Source organism: Trachinotus anak, unplaced genomic scaffold (assembly GCF_046630095.1).
Source record: "Trachinotus anak isolate AG129_WGS33_773 ecotype Australia unplaced genomic scaffold, CSIRO_AGI_Tana_v1 ptg000024l, whole genome shotgun sequence".
In the NCBI taxonomy this organism is placed as follows: Eukaryota; Metazoa; Chordata; class Actinopteri; order Carangiformes; family Carangidae; genus Trachinotus; species Trachinotus anak.
Window position 1 is genome coordinate 2,545,020 of NW_027273875.1, and position 25,642 is coordinate 2,570,661.

The 25,642-nt window shown below is 41.8% G+C and overlaps 1 protein-coding gene across 1 annotated transcript in view; it reads left to right on the top strand.

Moving 5' to 3' along the window:
- Positions 1–25,642, top strand: part of pdlim4 (PDZ and LIM domain 4) — a 45,932-nt gene that overhangs the window by 11,242 nt on the left and 9,048 nt on the right. The window contains exons 3-5 of the mRNA XM_071460465.1: positions 8,857–8,938; positions 21,356–21,615; positions 23,013–23,170. Of these exons, the coding sequence (XP_071316566.1) occupies positions 8,857–8,938; positions 21,356–21,615; positions 23,013–23,170 (500 nt within the window). The remainder of the gene's footprint in view (positions 1–8,856; positions 8,939–21,355; positions 21,616–23,012; positions 23,171–25,642) is intronic.

Below are 25,642 nucleotides of genomic sequence, written 5' to 3' on the forward strand. Positions count from 1 at the left end.
GACAGGGGGGGAGGGAGGGGGGAGGGAGGGGGTAACCAAGGAAAAACTGAAATGTCAGTTGCTTCCCACATTTCTATTAGATGGTTACTTTGGGTTGCCAGAGTACTGGAAAGTGCAGAAGCGAATCTGGCAACCTCTGAACCCCATCTTCTCAGATGAAGAACACTGTGGTTTCAGTGAAGTGACAACAGCCAACTGGTGCTTCAGCTCTCTCCTTTTAGGGCAACAGACAAAACAGTCTCTCTCTCTCTCTCTCTCTCTCTCTCTCTCTCTCTCTCTCTCTCTCTCTCTCTCTCTCTCTCTCTCTCTCTCTCTCTCTCTCTCTCTCTCTCTCTCTCTCTCTCTCTCTCTCTCTCTCTCGTAATGGTTTGGAGCAAGACGCTGACCTGCAGATGCAGTGGAAATAAGAATCACTCCCGGGGTAACTGGACCCGTCAGACAAACAAAGATTCACACATGCAGACGCTCCTATTCAGACACAGAAGCACTTTTTCCTTCTTTCTCTGCACTGTATTTGTGTTTTATAGTTTTGCACTCTAGCATGCAGCACCCCCTCCCTTGCCCTGCCTCCTCCCACCACCACAGCCTGTAGTAGAAACCATCCATCCATTCATATATCAAGCTGAGTGGCTGAGCATTCAGTGGCTTGTCCACATAGGAATAGTAAATTTATTTAAGGATACATAAAGTAGTATTCAGCTCAAAGACCAGGGGAGCTCCTCCACAGCTGCAGCAGCACAAGAAAAACTCCCACACTCAACCACCTGCACCCAAATGTTTCCAAATTCAGCTTAAACTTCCCCTTAAATAGAGTTATTTAACAAAACAGGGAATGTAAGAAGTAATAGAAGATAGAAGTTAATGTGCTGTGTAGCTGTCAGAGCTCTATCGCATTTATATCAATTGACATATTAAAATCTAAGATGCTACTTTTTATGCAGGTTTGCTGATGCGGGTTTGAGATATGCTTGTCAGCAAAACTTTGTAATGGGTGAGATTTAAGAAGTTTGCTCTTTTTTTGGTGAGTGACACAGTGTCCTTGAGTAAAGTACAAAAATGTTTTTTTGTAAATAGAAATCTATTCAAATTTGGAGGCGAAATACAAGTGGGTTAAATGCAGGTGGACAAAATGTGGAGAAAACTACAAGTGACTTTTCAGTGATGTGAGCACAGATATTTGACACCCCGTAAGGTCTTTTAACTAGCTAAAGATCATTCCTCTGAATTAAAGCCACAAGTAATCCTCCAGACACAGTCATGCTGTTCATCAATCCTCCTTAATTTCCCATTTAAACTGACAAGATAGCAGTTGTGTGCAGGGTCGTATATCAGCGCAAGCAGAGCAAGGCTAGCTGCTGGTATGTGACCTTCCTTCAGTATATTGGATGAATAATTACAGTGTGAATTGCTCTGCTGTTGGACAGGAGGAGGGTAAGTCATGTCTGAGAGATATGTAGGCATGCACCTCTGGCTCCAGTGCACAGAGCTGAAATGACCTGCTGGTGAATGAGAGGGAAGGCAGAGCAAGAGGGAAAAGACCATTTTAAAAATGGATATGAAAGTTTTGGGTTACTCAGTCACAAAAGACAAGACGGCAGACGAGAAGAAGTGTTGAAAGAGAAGGGAGTGGCTGAAAGGCGGTGGGAAATATGAGAAAGAGGAAAAAGAGAAATGGTGGAGAGAGAGAGAAAGAGACACTATGGCAGAGGGAGAGAGAGAGAGAGAGAGAGTTAGAGAGAGAGAGACTGAAGCCAAGTAGAGGAGCGGTGAATCAGAGAGACCAAGTGAGAAATCCACATGGGCCCTTCTCTGCCCAGAATGCTGTTTTACAGCCAGCGTTTTCTGCTTTGTGCATTGCTGGAAATTCAATTACACCGACAACACAGTGGAGCTCAGAGTCGAGTTTCTCTCCCTCAGATAGACGACATGAGGCACCACAAGTTTTGAAATAATCTTAACTTATTCCTGCTGGAGTTAGGCGATGATGGGACACTGACTTTTTTTCACACATTCCTCATGTCAGATCAAAGCTGTGTATGGGTTAACCCTCACATCCATGTTTTTCCAAAGCAGTCCTTTCAACCAGTAGCCAGGTGATTAAAGTATTACGTTCAGTGTCCTAAACACTTAGTGTGCAGTAGTTTTTTCTCAGGAAGTTATGTTTTAATAAACAGCAACTGTCTCTAGGACTGAACAGACAAACAAAGTAGACTAATTTACAAAAGCCTAAATTCCTTTGGTTTCTTTTGGCTACTGCAAATTAACCAACTCCAAATCTACAGAAGTTCAAATGGTAACAAAAATAGATTTTTAAAAAAGGCAAATTTTGGGCTTGCATCAAAATTTTTAAAACCTTGAAAAAGTTGTCCAAGGAAATTAAATGAGCTGTGTAAAAGCAGCCACATGGTAGTTTGGTTAGTGAATAAGCTCCAAGCTCTATGTTATTCATGATCCAGACAGTTGGGATGTCATATTCACGTGTAAAAGATGAGTACTAACTATAGTTATTTACCAAAGGGCATTTGAAATATGTGATTTTCAGTTTATTGGAAACACTCCTCAGCTGTGGGCCACAGGAATAACTGGGGATTATTCAACTGCAGCCATTTATTCTGGAGTTGAAAAGAAATTGGGAGTGACGAGAACTCATGCTGACTCACGAGAAAATAATATTTTAGAGGACAACAGTTCTCAGCCCTCATTAAAAGCCTGCGCCATGAAATACTCCAAACAGTCACAGAGCCATAGATGGGGAAACGAGAGACCTGTAATTTTGTGTTGCTGCCGATGGACAAATATATGAGTCTACACGTCTGCTGCGAACCAAAATTACAGTACACTGGACACATCTGAGCTTGAGGTCGCGTGTAACTCAAGAATGTTTCTCTGCAATGTGTCCGCATTTATTACTTTCATAACCCCCATTTTTCATCATTTGCATTATGGAGCATTTTTAAGAGCGCTCTGCATCGGAGGGTTTCTGGTTAGGCGCCCCGGGAAGCTCATGAAAGCTGAACATGGGGCCGGCAGCTGCAGTTGTTTGTGTGGATTTTTTTTAATACCACCATTAAAAGAAAATACAACCTTCAAACAGTAGATTTTAGATGTCATTAATCTGCGCTGTCCAGAATTTATTCTTGTTGTGATTAAGTACTTTGTCTTGTCTACTTTTACTGCTCGTGCTGATAGTGAACCCCAGGAACATTTGTTTGAACCATTCAGAGCTGAGTTTTATGCCAATACACTTAATCAAAACACATCTTACAGCTGCAGTATGTTCTGGTGAAGTTGAGGCCAGGGAGACGACATACTCTTACAGTTTGATATGATGCTTTTCCCGTACGATGCTGCCAGCTACTTGTCTCTGGAAGCATCTTCTTTCATTATGTTTCTGCTCTCTGCAGTTTGTCATCCATACCACCAAAGAAGAAAATAGACCCACAAATGATCGATAATTGAACATCGATGTGATCTTGGGTGGACTTATGTTTTGTCCAGCCAGAGGTTAAGTGAGGAGACAGATGAGAGAATAAAGGAAGAAATTGGAGAGGGGGAAAAAAAAAGGAAAGTATGAAAGAGAAAATTAAGACGGAAAGAAGGTAAGACAAGGACAAGGAAACAGAAAAACGGAGTCTGAGGTCACCACTTTATCACAGCTTTCCATTCACTGATGCAGAGCTGTCAGCGCTCCGCTGTGAGGTGAACACCCTCACTAGTTTCTGTTAGTTCCTGGCATTGGTAATCAAATGGAACTGTGTCGTCTCACTGAGGAGAGAAAGTGGCCGCCACCTTCTGTATAAATGCACACACTGTCATGTTCACTGTAATGTCACAGCACGTGGACACACTGGGCCTATATCAGTGTGTGTCATGTCTGCTTTGCTCGCCCTGTATATCTGACTCTGGAAATACAGGAACCAGCTTTGGAGGAGACCTTCTTCTCTCTCCTCCATTTTCTCCTCCTCATTCTTCGTTTCCACCCTCCTCATCTCTTGTCCCTGACCTCCATGTGCCATTCTCCCGTCTCCCTCTCCAAACCTAAATCCCACTCTGCTCATCCCACTCTGTTCCTTCTTTTTATATCTCCTCTTCATCTTTCTCTCTTCCCCATCTCTTCCACCCTGACCTCACCTCCCTGCAGTTTCTCTCCGTCTGCCAGAGCTTCTTGGAGAGAGCCCTGCGGTTGCAGAGGCCTGAGAAACAGATGATGGCGGTTGGGATGTGTGTTTCCACCGCCGGTCAAGCTGTTCGGAAAGACTCCTGCTGGGGTGGCAAGTTAAATGTGCTGAGAAATGAGTCACGATGCCTGAGCTGTGTGTGTTACTCTTGTTCTTGTATTCTCCAAAAAAAGGCTTGTGAAATAGGGTTATCCTGCTGTTCTCGTTTCATTTTCACTTAGTGTGGAAAGGAAAATTTACAGTTAGGTCCAGGCTGGACTGAAGTTTAACCTGCAGATGGTTTGGAGCTTAAAGGACCAGTTCATCCAAATATCAAACGTTTCTAATGGGGCTGAATGGAATTTTATTTGTACCTCCCTATAAAGAGTTTTCACTGAATCCATTCGTCTCCATTTTATTTGGAGGTCAACAGAAGATTAAGAAATAGATATTCTCTCTAGGCACATTAAACTAAACTTGCCAAAAAGAAGTTCAAAGTTACAAATTTACATCACAAATGTGTGTGTTTCATCTTGTAGTTCAATACCGCTAGTTTGTTTTTCTTTACCACGACTTAACCAGAAAAATAAATATAACAACAGCCGTGGTCGTTTAAGTGGCAAATAAGCTAGCTTTTTAAAAGCTTTCAGTCACATCTCACAGTCTTCATCAGTGACTCAATGGCCGAGTGTTTTACTTTGGTTACATAAGTGTAAACCATGAGTTACCGGATAACAAGTGGTCATATGAGATCATAAGCTCTGCCTCAGTCCAAATGCTCTTTGGTGTTGAATGGAAATGGTCTCCTTGATCTTTCTCCACCCATCCACTGACTGATTAAAAGCTCCTAAAAAGTTAGTAAGTGGACCTTTGAGTTGGGACTATTTTGTCACACTGTAGAAATCAAGGTTATAATGCACTGATGGAGGTGCACTGAGGTGGGGGCAGTCTTCTCTCCCTTTTTCCCTCTTGCATTGATCTTTTTTTTTTGCTTGTTTAAAGGACTGTTTGTACAGTAGGTTATGGTTTGATCGAGGTCTCAGTGGGGATTGATTTTAGTTGTAGTTAAAGGTTAACACATGCAGAAGTAAGGGAGACAGGCCAGGATAAGGTGTTATTGTGATGTATAATGTATGTGGTAAGACTGTATATCTGAATCCTGTTGGGGGAGAAACACAAATCTGATCATGATCTGCAGAATAAAATCAAAACAAAACACAGGGCGGAGGATTCAGGAGGAATCAGACAAAATAGGCAGAGAAAAGACACAGAGTCAGAGCGCTCCGGTGCGGGATTCGCCCCTGCTGTCTCGCTCTGACTTCACGACCTGTGACTCACAGCTGAGGAATTATGCACGAGGCTGCATGGGACCAAAGGAACACAGGACTCCAACTGGGGCAAAGAAAAAAAGGAACCTCCCAACTCACACACATGCCCCACCACCACCAGCACCGCTGCCTCAGCCTCCTTCATCCCTTCATCACGTCATCCCTCTCATGCTCTCCCAAGGTCTCTTTTTTGTGGTGGTTATAAATGCAGCATCAGTGGAGTTTAACAGGCCATGTTGCAGAAAGGGAGGAGAAAGGAGGTGGGGGCAAAGTCCTCCCTCCTTTTTTCCCTCTTGCATTGATCTTGTCATCACTCACATGCAGATTTTTCCAAGTGACCCCCTCAGGTCTGCTGTCAAGACCTCCATAACTGCTCTTTAGTAGGTGATTGTCTGTCTTTACTCGCTGAGGGGAAAGTATTTAAACTCCTCTCACATAACCAGATACCGGGAGGAGCAGCTCCACTGAAGGGGCTGAAAAGCGTTCCCTGTTCAGATGGGTTGATGGAGCGAGGCCGGACTCTTTAAGTGAACCCTGAAATGTTCCGTGATCAGCCGCATCTTAATTTGAGGGCACTCAGTTTTCATGCTCCTCCTTGAACATGGTGATCCCGTGCAGCCAAAGTAAACTCATCCACTGCTCTCAAAACCAGATCTCCCCAATCAGGAAATTAAACCTGGCAGGGGGAGGTCAGGCAGGGGAAAATATGACCAAAGGAAAAAATGGAAAAGTTGTTGCGATGACCTGAGAGTCTCCTTTCTCTGTGCTGCTTTCTGTATGTGTTGTCCTTTTTTTAAAAAAAACTTTTTCTATTCAGTCCTCTGTGGCTAAATTTTACGGGTTTATTTTGCCTTGTTCTTTCCTTCTATAATTCTTATGATACTTTTATGGCCTTTCCTGTCAGTTTTATGTGATTTATGTAATTGTCTTCCTTTTTAAAGCGTTTTATGAATGAGGATTATCACACAACTTGTGGTCATTTGAAAACAAAAATGAACTGACTTAATATATTGGTTACCATAATGAAAACATGTGGATTTCAGAAATTAGCTGGCCATGTGTTGTTTTTTCACCCTCTGTGTTTTAATTTAAAAAAAAAAAAAAAAAAAAAAATTTCACTTTTGTTTTTGTTTGTCTGTATTCAACTTGCTTGACACTGATGCATTCAGTTAGAGGAGCAGAAGGGGAGCTGGTGGGTGGAAATCAAACACAACACTTAAGGAATGAGCTTGGGACTCCTCACCCCTATCCTGTTTATCATTATGAATCTCTGTTAAGAAACAGAGCGCACAGAGCTGCTGTGACGATCAGTCTTCTGTGAATATATTTTGGCAACAGTAAGAGGAGGTTTCAGAAAGATGAGATAAAGCCACTCAAGTCTGCAAATTGATTTAAATCTTTAGTTCCATCACGGTCACATCATGGTATTCTGGTTAAAACAGGTTCACTGGTTTGTATTTCTCAGGCTGGATTCATCCTTGGATCTGACAGTCCAGGGTCACCCCTCACACACTGAACCAATACTGGTGAAGAGACAGCAACAATACAGTTCATTGTCTGTGATCAAACGTGTGTGCAGCAGATTGCAAATTGTTGCTGTGGACACTTCTGTTGGGTTATGTTTGAGATGGTCCAAAACTGTTTCCTTTCTGGCAGAAAAATAAAACTAGATTAGGTTCATTGCCGAAAATCTGAAATGTGATATGACATGCAGTTGTGAGCATGAAGCCCAAGTTCAGCCAACAGTGTCATTTCTCCAGAGGAATATTTTTCAAATTTCAAGTATGGAACTGATGTCCCTCTCAAGACTGACCTTCAATATAATGACTGCAAGAGTGTAACACTTTAAATCATAAATTGGTCTGTCTGTCAGTTTCCACCCACGCGTCGGCTTTCATAACTCCGCTGTAGTGGATGCACAGTATCTAAAATGTCAGTTCAAATAGGCCATTTAAGACTGAACTTTAACTCATTTCAATGGGCTGTTTGTGTGGTAACCATCGAAACCAAACAATATGAAAACATGACGACTTTCAGTCCGAGGACTGTGGTGGAATTGGTGAAGGTGGGGGGGGGGGGGCATCCTACGCAGTAGCTGTTGCTTGTCTGCCAGACACTTGGCGCCTCACAAGAACATCCTTGATAGCAACACCTCCGTGCTTCATATCTGAAGCATTGCCTCAGCTCAGCCAACGCTGTGCCAGCTGCAGCCTGATGACCTCACCTCTATAGACATCAATTCTCCACCCTGTGGGGTTGACAAATCCACGCATGCAAGCACGCGCACACACACACACACACACAAACACACAAACACACACACACACAGTTAAAAGTTTTAATCTCTCTGAGGACGGGGGTCTGAATGAGTGAAGAGTAGCACACACATAGACACACACTGTCCTGTAGTTTCTCTGTGCGATGTCCTGGTGTTACCCCTTTAGCAGTTGGATGCTTTCCGACCTAGCCGCCTGCACCATGGCAACAAAGACCCAGTGAACTAAAGTAATGAGATCTTTTTTATATGACACGAAAACCGCAACTACTTCAACATGTACCTTGAAAGTGAAACAGCAATGCATGTGAATTGTTAGTGATGAATCACGAGGAGCAAGTTTACACTCTCTAGTTTCACCAAAGCATTTTATTCTCTGCCTTTTAAAGAACAAAATAAATAATGTGGACCCCTGCTCATGCACGAGCAGTAGGCCCATTCAGCAGCGTTGTAAATAATGTATTTTATCATTGCTGCCAGTCAGTAAGTCATGTCCTTTTTTAAGTATGTGCAACTGGAGTCAATTACTGCTAATCTCAATGGGGGGAGGGGGGCAGTAATTCAGTTATCACTACTTTTGAAAAGTCCGGGGCCAAGACAGCAGCGTGTTCTGGATACTTCATACACTGGAGTTATGATGTGATGATGACTTTATCTCTGTACCAGTGGGAAGAGGCCAGGACGTAGCTTTATCCCATTCCTAATGTGAAAACCTGCCAAACATACAAATCCACATTTACACACATGCATACACACAATCATACAAAGCTACCAGTGTAGTGTATGATTTGTTAACTGCATCTATATGTGAGTGTTGCTGCACTGCTAATATTACTCAACAGTTATGGCATATCATGTGATGCTAAAGTTGTCGTCTTTCCCGGCAGTAATTATGAGAAGATGAAAGTAAATAATATCTTTCACCTTTTTCAACATCCACACTCGGAAATAATTACACTGTATGTGCAGGCTCTTCTGTGGAAAGAACAATTCTTGCTTCTCAGCAGAACTGACTGCACGCGTCAATGCTCAGGTGTTAGATGGCACAAGATTTATCTGACACTCTCTCTTTTCTCTCATGGGTATTGTCTTTCAGGTCGGGACCAGGAGACAGAGTGTGGTCGCCAACTGTTAGTGAAGACGGCAAGACAAGCCCTTACATGGAGCCTGACTCACAGGTAACCACTGTTTACTGTGGATTTACTGAAGCACAAGTCGTAGGCGTTTCTTTAGATTTAAACACACACCCACTGGGATGCTGTCAGGACTGATCTGCCTGAACTTCTCATGCTGCCAACACTGAGTTTCACTGCTCGGATTTCGGTCAGGCTTGGGTTGAAAAATACTAAAATCCAAAAAGATTACTCACCAGCTCACAATTGAGAGAAAGAAACTAATCAGAAGTCAAATGGTGAAGCCTTCATTTGGATCGTAGACCTCTATGTGACCAGCAAGTCCCATACATCAAAAATGTGTGTGTTCGTTAAGTTACTATATATTTTTTTTCTATAAATGATATCCCTATTGTTATAAAAATCAGTTTTGTTAGGCAGAAAGGTCTAAATACTACAATTCCCATGAGCCTCAGCTGGCATTGCTGTTAAGAAGAAGCCAGTCAGAGGCACAAATCAGAACAGTAGCAGATTCAAAATTTTTAAACAAAACACAGCACCACAGTTGCTGAATTCATCCAAAACTGACCCAGAATTCAAAAGCGAACTGATTTGAGCTGTAGATTGTTTTCAGTTTTCTCAACATGGAAATGTTGCTCTCAGCTTGTTCCTGCCATTAATGTCACACGAAACAGAGCTAGGAAATTGTGATTGAATGATTCTTGCAGAAATTCAGATTTTTTTTTATGTGCACAGGCTTATACCTTCACCTCTTTGTCAAATGACCAGACATTTTCTATCACAGCTGTGTATTTTTCTCACTGATGACTCCAACGGGAGAGTTTCGTATCCATCCAAGTCAGAGAAGTGCTTTAACTGTGAGTCACATAACATTGTCTGTGGGAAAAATGAATGGGGCTTTTACTATGTCCCAAAGGTTCAGGATATCCACCAATGAGAGTGCCATGACACCAATACACTGGAAGCTAATGGAATTTCATTAGTTTATCTAAAAGCATAATTTAAAAACCACATTTCAAAATAGTGTCTGCATTGCTTAGTTATCCTACTGTGTGTGGTTCTCCAAGGCGGACATCTCAAAACCACAACACAACACATGGCTAGATAACACGTTTGACAAGAGAAGTGATTCAGATGAAATGACCCTTTAAACCCAGTTTATTCAGTGTTCAGTTATTCTGAATGAGATGCCAGCCACAATACATTCTTACATTCATTTATTCATTTCTAAATGTTTGACTTACTGATGCATATACAACGTTAATATATATATATGATTATATATAACAGATGTAATGTTTTTCTGGTCTGATTTATGTCAAACTAGCTCCAGACTGAGACGCAGTACTATGAAATCTACTGCTTTGGACTGAGGTCCTTCACTATCCACCACATTAGCCACAGGAGAGGCGAGTTCACATTTGGGGCCATAACTTAGAAAGTACAGCTTTCTGGGTGTGAGACCGAAGTCTGCTCAGTCTGTTCATATCCTAAACAGAATCCATGGAAACAGGCACAACACCCGGTCTGTAAATTGACTGTACACCATTCTTCACATGATTATAAGTGAGATAATGCATCCCACTGTATGACTGGAGTGGTTTTGAAATAGTATCTTGATTGTTCTCCAATCGAGTGAGCTGCCAAACGGATATTCAAGGCATGATGAACTCTAGCAGAGGATCTTTTCCAAGTTCTCCAGTGCTGGCAGGCCAACAGGTTTCTGAGCAGGGAGAGAACAGGAGGTGTGTGCGTTGTGTGTGTGTGCTCGCGCACACATATGCTGTGAATATGGAGAGTGAAACGGACAATGAGCATATTGTGGCTCAGACATGTGAGAGATGACCATTTGTCAAGTATTGTGTTGTGGAGTCAGGACTGATCTGTGTGTCCCTCGGCCCTCGCTGAGGCAGGGTATTCTTGTCTCAAAAGGGTGGAACAGTCAGACAAAGACCTGAAGTGAAATCTATCTGTCCACTCATCAATGGCAGTTTGAAACCTTACAGGAAAGCATTGTTTTCAGTGTTAGAGGTAAAAGTGAAAGAGGCCCTAGTGTATGTAATTAATCGGGGTCGTTGGTGGTCGTGGGGTCATGAGATGATTTCTCTTTCTAACTATCAGTGTCCTCGAAGGTAGGGCTGCACAATGCAAAAAAAATCTTAATCTTAAAAATTTTAATGCGATTATTTTGGCAGAAATTTCGATTGCAACATGAGTCACGATTTCGGTTGGAATAATCGTTTTGCATTTCATATTCACTGAAAATTTTTTAAAATGATGATGATGTGATTTTTGTTGGGGCTTATACCAAACCAGCACATTCCCTCACATCTGGAGAGGATGATTTGTAGGCCAGGGTGTCTCTGTGGCTCCACAACACTTGTGCCACTAACAATTCACAACCATGTTGTGACACATTTGACCTTTTTTTTTAAAAAAATTGCAGCTCTTGCGATTTTTCTTTCTTGCAGCTCCTGCAATTTAGATGTTGCACTTGGCCACATTGAGATTTTTATTATATTTTAGTTGATTGTGCAGTCTTACTAGCAGTGGACCAATCAGTAAATTGATCTGTTGTGCTGCTGCATTTTAGGTATTATGAATGTATCATAAACCCAAACTTAAGTTAAAGTATTAGATGCATTTCAGTGTGTTAATGTGTTCTACACCATGTCCACTTGTTTCTGACCAGGTATCCATTAAAAGAGTAGAAGAGGATATTTCAAACAAAGTTTAACCACTGTTCTGAGTCAGTGCACAATGCATAACTTAGAGTAAAATAGCCCACTAAAACAGACCAAACCATTAGTTAACTAGCTACCAATAAACTTCAAAAAATGATGATCACAGCCAGTGTTTTTCTTTGATAGATGACCACAGTATGCTCGTTTTTACAGCCTGTAAGCAAGCAAACCAGTCAATGTCCAGTAAATGGGCAGAACTCCACTTCAACAGTCTTCATCCCACAGTCTCAGCACTAGCTCGGGTCTTGCTTTGATTAACACAAGGAAATATGGAACCTGAGTGAGAGGAACCATTGGCTACAGCAGTTTATACAAACACAGACATGCATGACAGGAAGGCTTTGCGTGTGGGTAATACGAGAGTAGCAAATCTGTCTCTCTCATGCTCTTTTCTGTCCAAGTCGCCCTTTTGCCGCTTTCTGTATCTCTGTAACATCTTATCCAGTTCTTCCTCTCTCCCTCACTGAGGTCTAAAAATGTTCCCTGGCGTCTCATTTAATGAAGTGAACCTGGACGCCTGGAAACCACTAAGTCAGGGCCACTTTAGCTTCACGCTCAGGTGAATTCTTCTTTGCATGAAAGGAGGAAACATCCGCTCCCTGGGGTCACATAAAAGACCTGTGCTCCCTCTTTCTTTATTTCCTGCTGTATTCAGATACAGCTTGAAGGGTTATGCTGATACATTAACAATGGCGATTGTTCCTCAGACACCTTGGAAACAATGAATGCGCCGGGCCTCTCTAATAGCGCCTAAACCAAATCCAAGCTGAAATATGTGACTATAGTTCCTCCAATCGTGAGCCAGTTTGGACAGCATGAGCAAAAATTAACTGAATCAAATTTCTGGATGAGGAAGACAGCACAACTTCTGATTGTGCTGGAAAAGATCAGACGCATTGTTCTGTGTTCTAAAACGTACCTACCGCTGTGTGACGTGACCTACAACATCAGGACTCAGGCTGAAGCAGTACGCTTTGGCGAGCAGGGTGAGAACTGAAACCAAAGAAGCACACCAGGACACTTCAGCTTTTGTGTAAACAAATTCCTCTGGAAGTGACCACACATTTTTCCAGCCTACATAGGCATTCATTGGTGTTTTTATAACGCAGATTGACTCACTTAACAAAGAATATTGCAAAAGGAGCATCAGAAGGCAAAGGCTTTTTTTTTTTTTCTTGCAGAAATGTTACCACTTGAGCCTCATGAAAAGTTCCCAGATAATTATGAATCTAATGACAGCCTTCTGTATTTAACTTTTTCCATTTTTCATCATAAGCTCCTTGTTCTTGACCAGCTGGCTTAGTTACAAATTCCAGTCTCACTTGTGGGAATTAGCTACTGAGCAGGAAGTGACACATGGAAGCTATGAGGTGTTTCCTTTTGCCTTGGGAACACGGGATATTGTCATAAAAGTCGATGAGGAAATGTTGTATTTTTGGATATAAGAAAGTGTATGATTTCATTCTGTTGATGTGACTGTTTTTGCAAAGACTTTTGGAGGGTTTCTTTTATCTGTTTGGGGAATTCGTGGGGACTGTGTATATATTTCCAAGGAGTTGTGCTCATGTGTTGGCAAGATACACAATTCCCTGAAATAGAAATAATTTGACAAAAAAAGAGTGGCAGGGATGAGATAATGATAAGGTGTCTTAAGAAGAACAGCATGAAGTGCATGGATAATTTTGACAACCATATTTTGACTTGAACTTCGCTGAGTAGTTGGAAGACAAATGAGTTGTAATCAGAAGCTTTGCACAGTTTTCAAATTCCATGCAAAAGAGTAGGGTGCCATTGAGGATGTATGGACAATATCAAGGTAAAAAAAAAGGGTGTCCTGAATCATCTGTGTTACTGCACCATTTTTTCCTGTGGAAGCCACCTCGTCTAAATAAAACTTCACATTCACTCAATGTCATGTATCAACCGTGCGTGCTGTTAATCCTCATTAACCCTAATCAAGTGGAGACCCCACTTGACTTTTAATCAGAACCAGAATCAAGCGATGTGATGTGATCGCTTACTGATGTGTTCACTGATGTGCATTTGAACAGATGTGTTTGCTTAGTTCCACATTTGGAAACTACAGTACATTTAGATGACAACATATCTTTGTACTTAACTGACAGATTTTTAATAAATCTGCACTGTGATTCATAATGTTCACATTTTCATGCTCATTTTCACCAGAAGTCTTCAAATGTGTGCGGTCAAATCAGCAAATTATCACTATTCCCCATTTTCAAGATGGAAGATTACATCAGGCATGGTGAGATGTCCTTTGAAAACATAATGACTAGCGGTCTTAGAAAACTGCACTTAAACAAATCAAAGCAAAATTCCAGTATTTCTTGGGATTTATTTGATTTGAAGACAGTATACTGACAGTTCTGAGTGCAATGGCATGCAAAGTATCTTAAATCTCAACCTTTTTCCAATGAGAAAGACAGCTTCAGAGAGAAAATGCCTCTCTGGCTTGTAGATGGTTATCTCATCTTACATCTGCGTTTTAGCCTTTTGGTTGTCAGTTTTGCTCTTGGGACAGTTTTATGCACCAGTAAAGTAATACCACCAGTTACTGGCATCTCGGGTTTTCAAAATTCCTTCCATTAAATTACACAGTGGCAGTTTCAAGTAGGTGGGAATTGCCTATTGGCCATTGTGTAAGTCAAACATTTTTTTTTTGGTAAGCAATATCAGAATGCCATTCCTGGCGGATACCCTGTTATTAAAGCGATAGCTATTGTGGCTGAGCACTATGGCCCGGTGGAAAGAATGAGGCTTCACAATGCGGAAGCTGAGAGGTCTGGATCACACGTCACTGAGGCTTCCAGTCTCAGTCCAGGAGCTGGCAGCAAGCAGAATTCTCCAAGCTAACATTAATAGGAGCTGACAGACAAAGTCCTTGCATGACTTACTAACACAGTAATTCCTTTACTGCTTGGAATTGAATTTTGCTTCTGACAAAAAAAAAAATAAAAAATTTAAAAAAAACAAAGAAAAAAAACAAAAATTGTGTGCGTGACGAATTTGTTTTAGGAATAGAACAAAGCAGTTGCTTTCAAATATCTGTGATTAAGAATCATTTGCCTTTCAAAAACACATGACAGTAATAATTTAAAAACTTAACAGAGCACAAGAGTTGTAAACCTAATTTGTCAAAGATGCATATTTGCACTAAGGAATAATAAATAGAACCAGACCACTTAGATTTTGTGCAAAAACTGGATTAGAATTTATATCATAGAGGCCATGAATAGGTCTTAACAATATGGGGCCATTAAAGGGTTTAGAGTGTTCTCATATGGTGCCAAAATATGTTTACTGGATTGACTGCTACTTAATCCCCTGCCAGGAAATCTCAGACCAGTGGAGCAGTGCTGGAAAGTCTTTTTAGCAGCTCCACATTCATTCACACACCAGGCCTTTTGGATCACAGACCTGTGACCCCACTTATTTGGTTGTTTGTGTTCACTAATCAGCCAGTAATCCCAGAAATGTCCAAATCAGTCTTTGGGTTTTCCTAATGGAGCCTCCCCTGCTCTGCTTGGCTGTCAGCATGCTGCGGAGTGGACGGGGTCACTGAGAGCTCTCACCGCAGGGGTTAAAAGGCCCAGGGAGCCTGCAGCCGTCCAGGCTCATTCAGAATTAGAACAACCTATTCTCAGACGGTTTTTCAAGGATTAAAGGAAGATTTCTGTTTTTAACCTCAATCCATCCCTTTGTTTTCATCTGTTTTTCTGAGTCTCTGTCACAAAGGTAGCAGGCTGACACAGATCCCTAAACCCTGCAACAACAAGGAACTGTATCATTGTTGTTCTGGTTGTCCTTTAATCATCCCTGAATTAAGGCCAAATGACCAAACTGTTACCCAAACTGTTTAATATATAACGGTACTGAACTTTGATGGAACAGAGAGAGAGAAACTTCAAAATCGAGGAAGCTATCATAGCTTGTTTGCTGTGTTGCACCATCCACTTTTATTTAAAGGTGCTGCATGTTATTTTTTGCTACCGCGACATAGCCAACATTTGCATTAACAGCTGTTTACTTACCAGTTTACAAGAAACGTTGCAAGTTCAACATTAAACTTTATTTCTTTACTCTCCAAGAGCTGTCTCCAGGGCTGGAAAGTGAAACCAATTTTAGGTTTTATTCTGCTTCTATTTAGTTAGCATGCTAACCAGCTAGCCCTGTCTCGCCCCATCTCATAATACTACTTTGCAATAGTGAGTCACTGTCGCGTCCGGTCTGCCCTCAGTTCACCATGAGAGGATGACGGAGTACAATTAATCAGAGGGTGTATCTTCTTGTGTTGCGGCAGAGAAGACTTACATATAGCACCTTTAACCCCTCACTGATAAAGTATAAACTGCTCATCAAAAGATGCATAGTTTTTAAAGAGTAACGAGACAGGAATTGATGGTGCAAATATGTCTTGTGAATGAACTGTATGAAATTACTGTCTTGCTAGAAACCAAGATAACTGCTTGATAACTGACAACATGAACATAAAATTTTTTTTTTTTTTTAATTCCCTTTCACAATTTTAATATTTTGCCTTGAAGCAAACAACTTCTACAGCTAATTAGGCTATTCTGTCGTAACTGGTCTGCCTTTTTCCTACCAACTAGCCTAAATCATGACCAATCCCCATCTTTTGTTCTACTTCATACTGGGAAGGTAGTTATCTTACCTCAACACAGGTGGCTCTCCCTACAACATACATTTAGTCCAAACCAAGTAATTAAAGTTCTGTTACCTGAAACTGTAGGGCTGTATTGTAATGCAGTAATTGACTACATCACAATACATTTAATTCAAACCACTGGTGACTTCAAAACCAGTATGAAAGAAATAGTTTAATAGCTTTATTTAAAAGTGGAAATTGATCAAATACAACACATTTTCATACATGAGAACCCATGATTCCACTTCTACATTAATCTTCCCCAGAGCACCTCCACTCCACCCCGGCTCTCAGCCACCTCCTCTGTAGCCCATCTGTCTCTCCTCGCAGAGAGGCACCCAGGGCCAGACCCAGGGAGCCATAAAGGGCTGGTTTGTGTTTGGTTAGTGGTGCAGAGCACCATGTGAAAAGCTTAATTTCGAAGGTCCAGGGGGATTAAACCATGCAGGAGGCAGAAGAGAAGGGGGTGGTGTGCATGTGTGTGTGTTATGAATTTGTGTTTGTGTCTCCGGTGAGGCAGGCAGGCTGAGGTCTCGGTCCTCAGTTAAAGACAGGCATATGATTTCAATTAGGGTCCTCCACCTTTTTCTCCCTCTCAGCCCCTCCTCCTCCTCTCGTCTGTCTACCCCTCTCTGACCAAACTGTGGTTGCGGACTGAGGTACCAGAGCAGAAACTGCAGTCTTCTCCCATTCAAGCTCTTATTAATCAGGGTGACTTCTAGTCAGCTTGATGAATGGAGGGACTTGGTTCCTCTTGGCCGAATCACGTCAGTTCAATAGAACACAGAGTATAAGCACATACAGAGGTAAATGTATTTTTAAAAATAAACTTTTGTCCCCTTCATCTGTCTTTCTTTGTGTCTTTCTCTCCTTCTTTGGCACATACATACATACATGATCAGTCATCCTGAACCATTAGCCATGCTTGGTTACCATTGTAAAACAGGTCAGTGAAATCAGATGGCAGCCTGAATTTATGAGCACACAGCGGTAGACAGTGCTGGTTCTCATAAATACTCTAGTTACTTTTTCTTTTTTCAAAATTTCTCTTCCTTTGAGCCAAGAGGAATGCAGTCAAGATTTGGGAGAAAATGAAAGAGTAGCCTTTCTCAAGACAGAGAAATTAGGAAATAGATGATCTCACAGATGGCCTCTTTCAACAGACTTGTTATGTTGATATTCCTGTTGGAGATGGACTGAAGCTGTTCTTATTAATTTTTAAACTGTTTTGTCTACATTGGGAAAACAAGATAAGGTTACTGGGGCAGTGAGGCATCCACCAGATTAACATGACTGTCACCTCAACACAGAATGACCATTAAGGCTATATGCAGTCCAGACGTGGAAAGGTAAAATAAATCTTTTTAACGAGACAGTTGGCTTACAGCTGATTTTTGTAATAAAAAGAAACCGAGCCTCCATACCTTTAGAGCAACTTGAAAGCACTTACAGGTCCTGAATGTTACCAAACTGGCATTTTTATAAGGCCAGCACCAGATGTGCTGCCTTATAAATCTGACATCCACCCAAAGCAAATATCTGGGCAACAGACATGTAAGACCAGAGAGGGAAGAGTGTTAAGAGAGAGAAAGACAAAAGGAATGGTTGGGGAGGGGGGCCAACAGAAAGAATCGCACCATCTCAGGCAGGAGTGTGAGGGTGAGAATGGGTGAACATGTGCTTACTGCTGACAACAGGGAAATCTACAATAGCAGCACTTTACTTTGACGAAAAATCCTCATTTCTACACTTTTAAGAACTGCATTTATCTTTGAAAGATACTGATATGGATGTGATGGTTCACAAAGTCTTTCATTCACCAGGATTGTGACTGGGCAGAGTGAAGCAATTTATCACTCAGCCTCTTTTAGGATCAAATTTGATCTTTTCTTTTATGTCATTTATGTGTATTTTGATGTGAATACCTATGTTTTGAGGAGGCCACTACAGACTGCTATAAAATTGATGGACAGTTAAAAGGGGAAAGAAATATCAAAATGTATGCATCAGAACCAGAGACATCATCTATTTTATTCCACTCATTCTCCTTTTTCAAAATCTGGTGCCACAATACAACTCGGCCACTGACGGGTTGGTCAGATAATCAGGTGTGTTATGCTACTAGCAGCTAATGTAGCTTTGAGCCTCTAGCCTCAAGCAGATCTCACGTCTGACTCCACACTGGCTGGTTGGCAGAGGCATACAACCACGAGGTAGTAATTCTAGTTTCAAATGTAGTCCTCACCTCCAACTGTAATATTTTGCTAAAAGAGTAAAAGATCAGAGTACTTCTTCAACCACCTCTAGCTAAAATGCCTTTTCCTTTGTGTTCTCCCTTTTTTCCTGTTAAAGACTTTTGCCTGTTCAGTTTTTGCTTAACTGAACTGAGAGTATAATGATAGAGAGTCCTGTGTTGCTCAGATTATTCAACCCATCTGTGACAAATTTGTGATGTGGGGCTATGTAAATAAGACTAACTTTATTTCTTCTTTGGGGTCATTTCCCCTTGAGACACAAAAATGAGATCAGAATGTTTTTTTCTCCTCCTTTATTTCACTTTTAAATATATCACCATATATGTTTGCGTGTGATTGCCTGTTCTCCTTCACATGTCGTATTTGTACAGATTAGGAGTCATAAATATAATGTCTTAAGCGTCCTGCCACTGCAGGAGCATGTAATATAATACACTCTTAGGGATTTCCCTCCACTCGCCTCCTTTATTCTCTAAACACAGGCATGAATAAGCTTGTCTGACTGATACAGTTATTGTACCGGTTGTTATCTGCAGATTTGGCTCCTTTCTAAATATGACAAGTGAATAATGGATTTTCATTAAGCCTAAAAAGACATGTAGGGACAGTGATTTGTTCTGATGAACTTCACCTTTCCAGTTCTGGGCATGTCCTCAGGAAATTGAAAGACATAAGATGAATTGGCAATGAAATAAAAGATAGCAAGGTTGAAAAGGGAAAAGCAGGCAGCAAAACATCTCATCTAAAATTGAAATGGAGGACGGAGGGATGTGTTCTGAGCAGTGAGGTGGGAAAGCAAGTAGTGAGATAACCCTTAAAGTGGACGTCCCAGGTTCAAAGGAACAGGGTGTCTGAATCAACACCAGGGCCACATTGTCAGCTGACCACGTGCCCTACCTGAAGTCAATATTATTAATCAGAAGTAAATGTTATTCCTTTCAAACTCAGTATGTTTCACAAAATATGGTTGAGTGAATTTTTAATCCAAATCACACGAGGTCCACCATCTGTGCAAATAGGGCTGAAGATAATAAGCAGGATTTGGTTTGGCCTGTTTGGTCCTGTGGTGAGAACCGAGCTTCAGAGTGTCTGGTTGACTTGGAGAGGAAGCCGCAGAGAGCTGGGTGTTTCTGGCATCCTGCCCAAACAGGGTTTGGCTCTTGGGGTGAAGCTGCATTGAGCGCTGACTCCCCAGCCTGTGTCTCCAAACTTTAACCATGAATGGTTATCTGCTAGCATGTTCTGGATTCATCCATCTTTACTGCCTGAGGTTTTTGGAAGAGCAGGAAGAGGTGGTTTTAAATTTCTTGAAAGTCATCTGTCTTAACTGCAGGAGGCAGGGCAATGACAGGGCACTTTCCCAAGTTCAAGATGTGGGCTTGTTGGTGTACATGAAGAGGAGGTCTCCAGCATGCTGAAAAATGCTGATTACAGAAGACGTGTGTGTGTGTGTTTGTGTCGATGCATGTGTGTGTGTGGTCCAGGCGAGGGCAGGATGACATCCAGCAGACCCATCTGTTGAAATGACAGGGGTCCTGTCTGGAGAGGCTGTGAACCCCCCACCTCCTGTGGCTAAGGCACTTTAAACTAGCCCAAAACACACAGCCACACACACACTCACACACATGCATGCACGCACACTCATTCCAGTGGCTCATAGTTACAACAGTCTGACCGAGAGCGACTCCTTTCTCATCCTGCTGCATTGCTTAACTTGTAAACAAGTCACTGTGTTTCGGCTGAAATGTTTATAGTCCAAAGGTATGATTATGAGAAGCCCTGTCTCTTCAGTTAGAACTGCTGCTTATCTCTAAAATTCAAAGCACTGAAACACTATCAGAGACGCTGACATCATTGCGAGCCAGGCAATTAAACTTTATCTGTAAATTTCGCTCTCTAAGCCGGACGAGCCGGGCCGGCATTTAGCGTTATCACTTGGTTTTGCTGATAGCTGCGGTAAACAGTGAGCTGCTTGATGATGTCACTGTGGAGTTGTTGCAAATGCATGAAAAGGGCGTTGACCTCAGGATAAACACAATCACTGAGTATATGGTGGTGTAAGTGAAGGTGCCTGTGCATCTGTCCCGCATTAGTCCAGCAGATTCTTCTAAACAGTCCCAGCAGAGCGAATATGTGGCAAGACTGTGGACAGTTTGCTCCAGCATGTCAAAAAGATAATAATTTAATCTTGTACATTATATCAGCTCTGTCAGCTTCCATCGACTATTCAATTGATAGGAGAAACCGACAGGAAAATAAAAAACAACACTTTTTTTCAGTATTTACACCACACAAGCTAATTTGTTTTGACAGAAACATCTGCAGGAAATCTAATGCAAGCTCCTTCTTAATAAGCCTTACTATTAAAGAGGGGAAAGCAGAAATGAAGAGGAAAAAGCTTTTTCTCTCAAACCTCACGGCTGCAAAGCCTCATTTGGGAACAACCACTCTTTTCGCCTCAGAAGAATTGTGGTTTTCTAGTCAGGGCACCACTGTGCTTGTTTTCTCATTCCTGTTCTCTTTTTTCTCATTTCCTGAACCAGAATGTAATGGTGCATTCTGTAATAAATCCATTACCCCTCGTTGTTCCTCCAACCGAACATTAATAAGTCTTCCTCTAATGTAACGAGCGTCTTCTCTTTCGCCATTGCATCCCTGTTTCTCTGTAATTATATACATTTTAAACCATAAAAATCTGCCATTTTGTTGTTATGCTGCTTTTTTTTAATATGGTCCTGTTTTTTTTTTTTGTTTTTTTTTTCTTCTGTCTTTTCAGAATTTCCGGCCCATCACCAGCGGATATGGCAGTTACAGCCGTAAACCTTCATACACCCCTGAACCCCAGTCCCCGCAGGCTACCCAGCCCACTCACCTGAATAATGGACACTCCAGACCCAATAATGGCCACAGCCATGGATACGGAAATGGAACCGGGCACGCTCAGTACAACAACCCGTCAGGACTTTATGCTGGCAGCAACGGAGACAGATCTCTGCCAAGCAAGATGGGGGGCCTCAGCCTCAGTGCCACACACAGGTGAGACAGTCACAGTGTGTGTCGCACAGGAGTGTACAAAAAGTAAAACACAAACCTTGGTCTGAAATATATTGTAATTATTTTGGTGTTTATACTCATTATTATGCAATTCAATAAAACAATACGAATTGGATTAAATAAAGAAAACAATATTACCAAAATAGACTTACCAAAACTTGACAAATGGCACATTTTTGGGAGCCATGTGTTTTTTTTTTTCTTTTCTTTTAAAACCTGTAAATTCAGAAAACAGTCAATCTTATCTATGCAGTGGTTGTGAACAGTAGGACCTGTTCAGTTGTATCAGCTTTCAGAATATCCCTGTGTGAGCTTTTCCAGACCAGCCTCGTTGCACACCATTACTGTGAGAAAATCACACAAGGAAATAGTAGTAAGTCTCAAGTGACTGCCTCTAAAATCCATCAACCTTTCTACTGTTAAAGCTGCAGCAGGTATATTTTTATGTAAAAAAAAAAAAAAATACACCTACAGTCACTTTTAACACTCCAACAGACTCAACAACACATGCACACACAGCAAAAAAAGACACATATACACACTTTGGATGTCTCTTGGCACACCTGCACAGATGGCCATGCGATCTGGAAAAGCCATTCATTGTTGTGCATCCCCTCAAGTGGACAATAAATATGTGTGTTTAGTCTCCCAGTGAACATCCTCTCCAGCACTCCCAGCACACACACACACCACACGCACACTTTGCACTGCAGTGGAGGGTTTCCTTCAGAGTCCTGGAAGAGAGTCTAGAGACAAACATGCGGTTACAAGTGTCAGGATTTGAACACATCTGTCAGCAGCCCTGCTCATCTCCCAGAGGTTTGAATGTATCCAGTGAGCATGATCCATCCTGGGAGTTTTGGGAGTAACTTGATGGATGGATGAACATGCATAACAATAGTGCAGAGCTGTTGTGATTAAGACTTCATGCCTGTGGAATCACATGGAGATGTGAAGTGCACACCTCAGTTTCCCCTCTGTGCACCCGTCTCTGCTGTGTCAGAAAAAGGAAAATCTATCAGATGTGCCTTACACAGTCTGTTTGAAAAAAGAAAATTGTTGCATTTCTTCCATAGTTTTTTCAGCAGCCCTTCTGTCAAGTTTTCTTTTCTTTCTTTAGTGGTCTGGCAACCGTCATCTGTTATTTTATCTTTTTGTTTAGGCTACTTCAGCTCCTTTCATTCCTGCCTTTGTCAAACATCACATCATGAAACCACCCGGTAAAAGATGTAGTGTCTAAATTAGATACCGCCAAAGAGACAAAATCACATCACCCCAATGTTGTCTTGACTGATTACTAAAGGAGAATTCATGTCTAGCCATCATTAATCAGATAGGATTGCATTAATACTATATCTTGCCTCTCTTGTCACCTTCAGCCCAGAGCCTCCCATACACTCCCCTGTGGGCCGTAATGGTTTCGACACGCAGTCAGATGTCTACAGGATGCTGCAGGACTATGAGGAGCCCGCCTCTGAACCCAAACAGTCAGGCTCCTTCAAATACCTCCAGGGAATCCTGGAGGCTGAGGATGGAGGTAGGGATTGTATTTCTGTTATTCTGCAGTGATATAACATCAGCTGCTGTGAGTCTGATCGACATGGCTGCTCCACTCCATTAAATGTTGAAATGACTAACACAACCTGTTGAGCAGGTATAAGGCAGGTATAATGTGGCTTGCCCCTGGCTATGCCTGCGTGCATCTATGCAACACTTACAAAGTGTTTTGTAAAGTCATGTTTTTTTTAATGCAAATTTCTGATTAAACATTTCCTATTTAGATGAGGCTGACTCCAGCCAAAGGACTATCTCGCTCAGGCAGCTTCTCTCTGACTGCTGTGAACTCCTCTGTTATACTGGCATAGTTTTCCTTATATAGAAAGACACAGACAGCGTGGATAGGGTTAGAGGGGAAGAGTGAGTGAGAGAGAGAGAGAGAGAGAGAGAGTGAGAGTGAGTCAGAATGAGAGAAAAAGGGGGATGGAGGGAGCAGGAGAAAGATGAAGTACTTTAAATAGCTCACGCACGGATCAACAGGGGAGGGCAGTTTTGGTAAGGCAATTTACTGCAAAAACAACTTCACAAAGGACAATAAAGTGAGAAATATGGTTTTCCTGTCTGCCTTCTGACCGCTTAGCATTCCAGCTTTTGAGGAGGAGTCATGTGATGCTGACAGCAGCAGAGGAGGGATAATCCCTGGAACAAAAACCTTCTCTTCAGGTTCTTTGTTTATTAGCAAGGCAGGACAAAAGTTGTGAAAGCAGTAATTACAAGACAAGTGTTAGTATGTTCAAGCGGAAATAGCTTGGACCCCAGAGAACTGGGCTTATGACCTGTTAGCACAGACCAGTCAATGATCAATGTTTTTTTCTTAACCTCAGCAACTAACGCAGACTCGTCCTTGAGAAAAGTCCTTTAATCCTTATTACTATTACTGGAGGGTTAACAGCTGTGAATGTGTGAATCTGCCGTGTCAAAGTCAGCATGTAGGCTCGGTAACTATTTCCATACACACATAATGGTTTTAATGTATTGTAATGAATTTATTTTGTCACACAGTCATCTGTGTGTCCTCTTAATTCTCAGTGAGATTAGTTCTGAGAGAGTTTACATACCCTGATTTGACTGATGTGGTGTTTTGAATGACAGCGCTGGTACAGATGTTTTTGTTGGAGAAGCTACTCAGGGCTTATACATGGTAGTAATTTGAACATTTTCATGCAACATAACAACAAAAGCATGTAGTTAATGTGTCCTCCTGTGGCCCGTCTCACCAGATTTGCAGCATACGAGCTGCGCCTTCCAGCTTGAGTTCATTCTCTTTAAGTTTTGACACTTTGAACTAAAAAGAAACACGGCTTGCAACCCATGGATGAGAATTGGAGAGGACTGTAGGTCCTGACTCTGTATTTATGAGAGACAGTCATTTGTGAAACGGGATGCTGGCACCATTTGCGTTTAAGCAGTGCTCACAAAACCGCTGATATTTACTTTTTGACAGTGCATAAAACCAAAACAGAAAATAAACCCATATATCTTCTCTGAAACCCAGAACAGCATATAACATATGCTGTGTATTACATCCTTGATATCTGTGATGTACACTGACATACTTAATGATTATTATGTATTTGTATATTTAAAGAAACAGATAACAGTGTTGGTTCTCCAAACTCTCCATCATCCATACTTGCCATTGCCATTTTAGAGTGAGTGACTGATTTTCTTTCCCTGTAGAACATGACTGTCCCTGAGCAAGAGTGAAAACTTCCCTCTAGGATATCACACCTCAGCTTCAGCCTTTGATGTGAGAGCCGACAGGATAATCCACAGCACAAGGAACAGCACTGACTGCTCCTGCAGTGCAGCCTGGAGCGCTGCCAGACTGTTTCAGACTTAATTTAGCGCCTAATATTACACTCAAAGCAATGAGAGAGGGGGAGAGTTAGAAACGAAAAACACATATGCTACTGACAGACAAAGGGGGTTGGAGGGAGAGAGAGTAAGTAGCTCTGCTGATGGATTAAAGAGATTAAAAGGGAACTGTTTGTCTGCTGTCAGTGGTCTTTCAGCTCGGGAGACGGGCAGGTTGACTGACAGGCTAAGTCCCTGATGAAACCAACGTGGCGAACCTCAGGTTTACATTGGGATCATTTTAAAAGCTACCTGTCTCTGAGTCCATGTCTGGTGCTGTGCGAGAGTATGAAATCCTGTCGGTGACGTTGCTAGCATCTGTTCCTTGGTTGATGCTTTTGAATTCAAAGTCAAATTAACAACAGAACTAATGTAAATCTCAGGCAAAAGTAAAATCATCTTGTTTTCCAGTGCATACCTCGCTGTCAGGCTTTTAAATCACCATAGCTGGTCCCCTTTTGAAGGGGTCCCCTGTAGAGACCATGTTGACTTTCAGGGGCTTTTAAGGTTAAAGCAAACAAGAGTGTCAGTTTACCCAGAATTCCACAGGCTTCATCATGATTGGATAGGGATGTTGATAGAGGAGGGGTCTTGA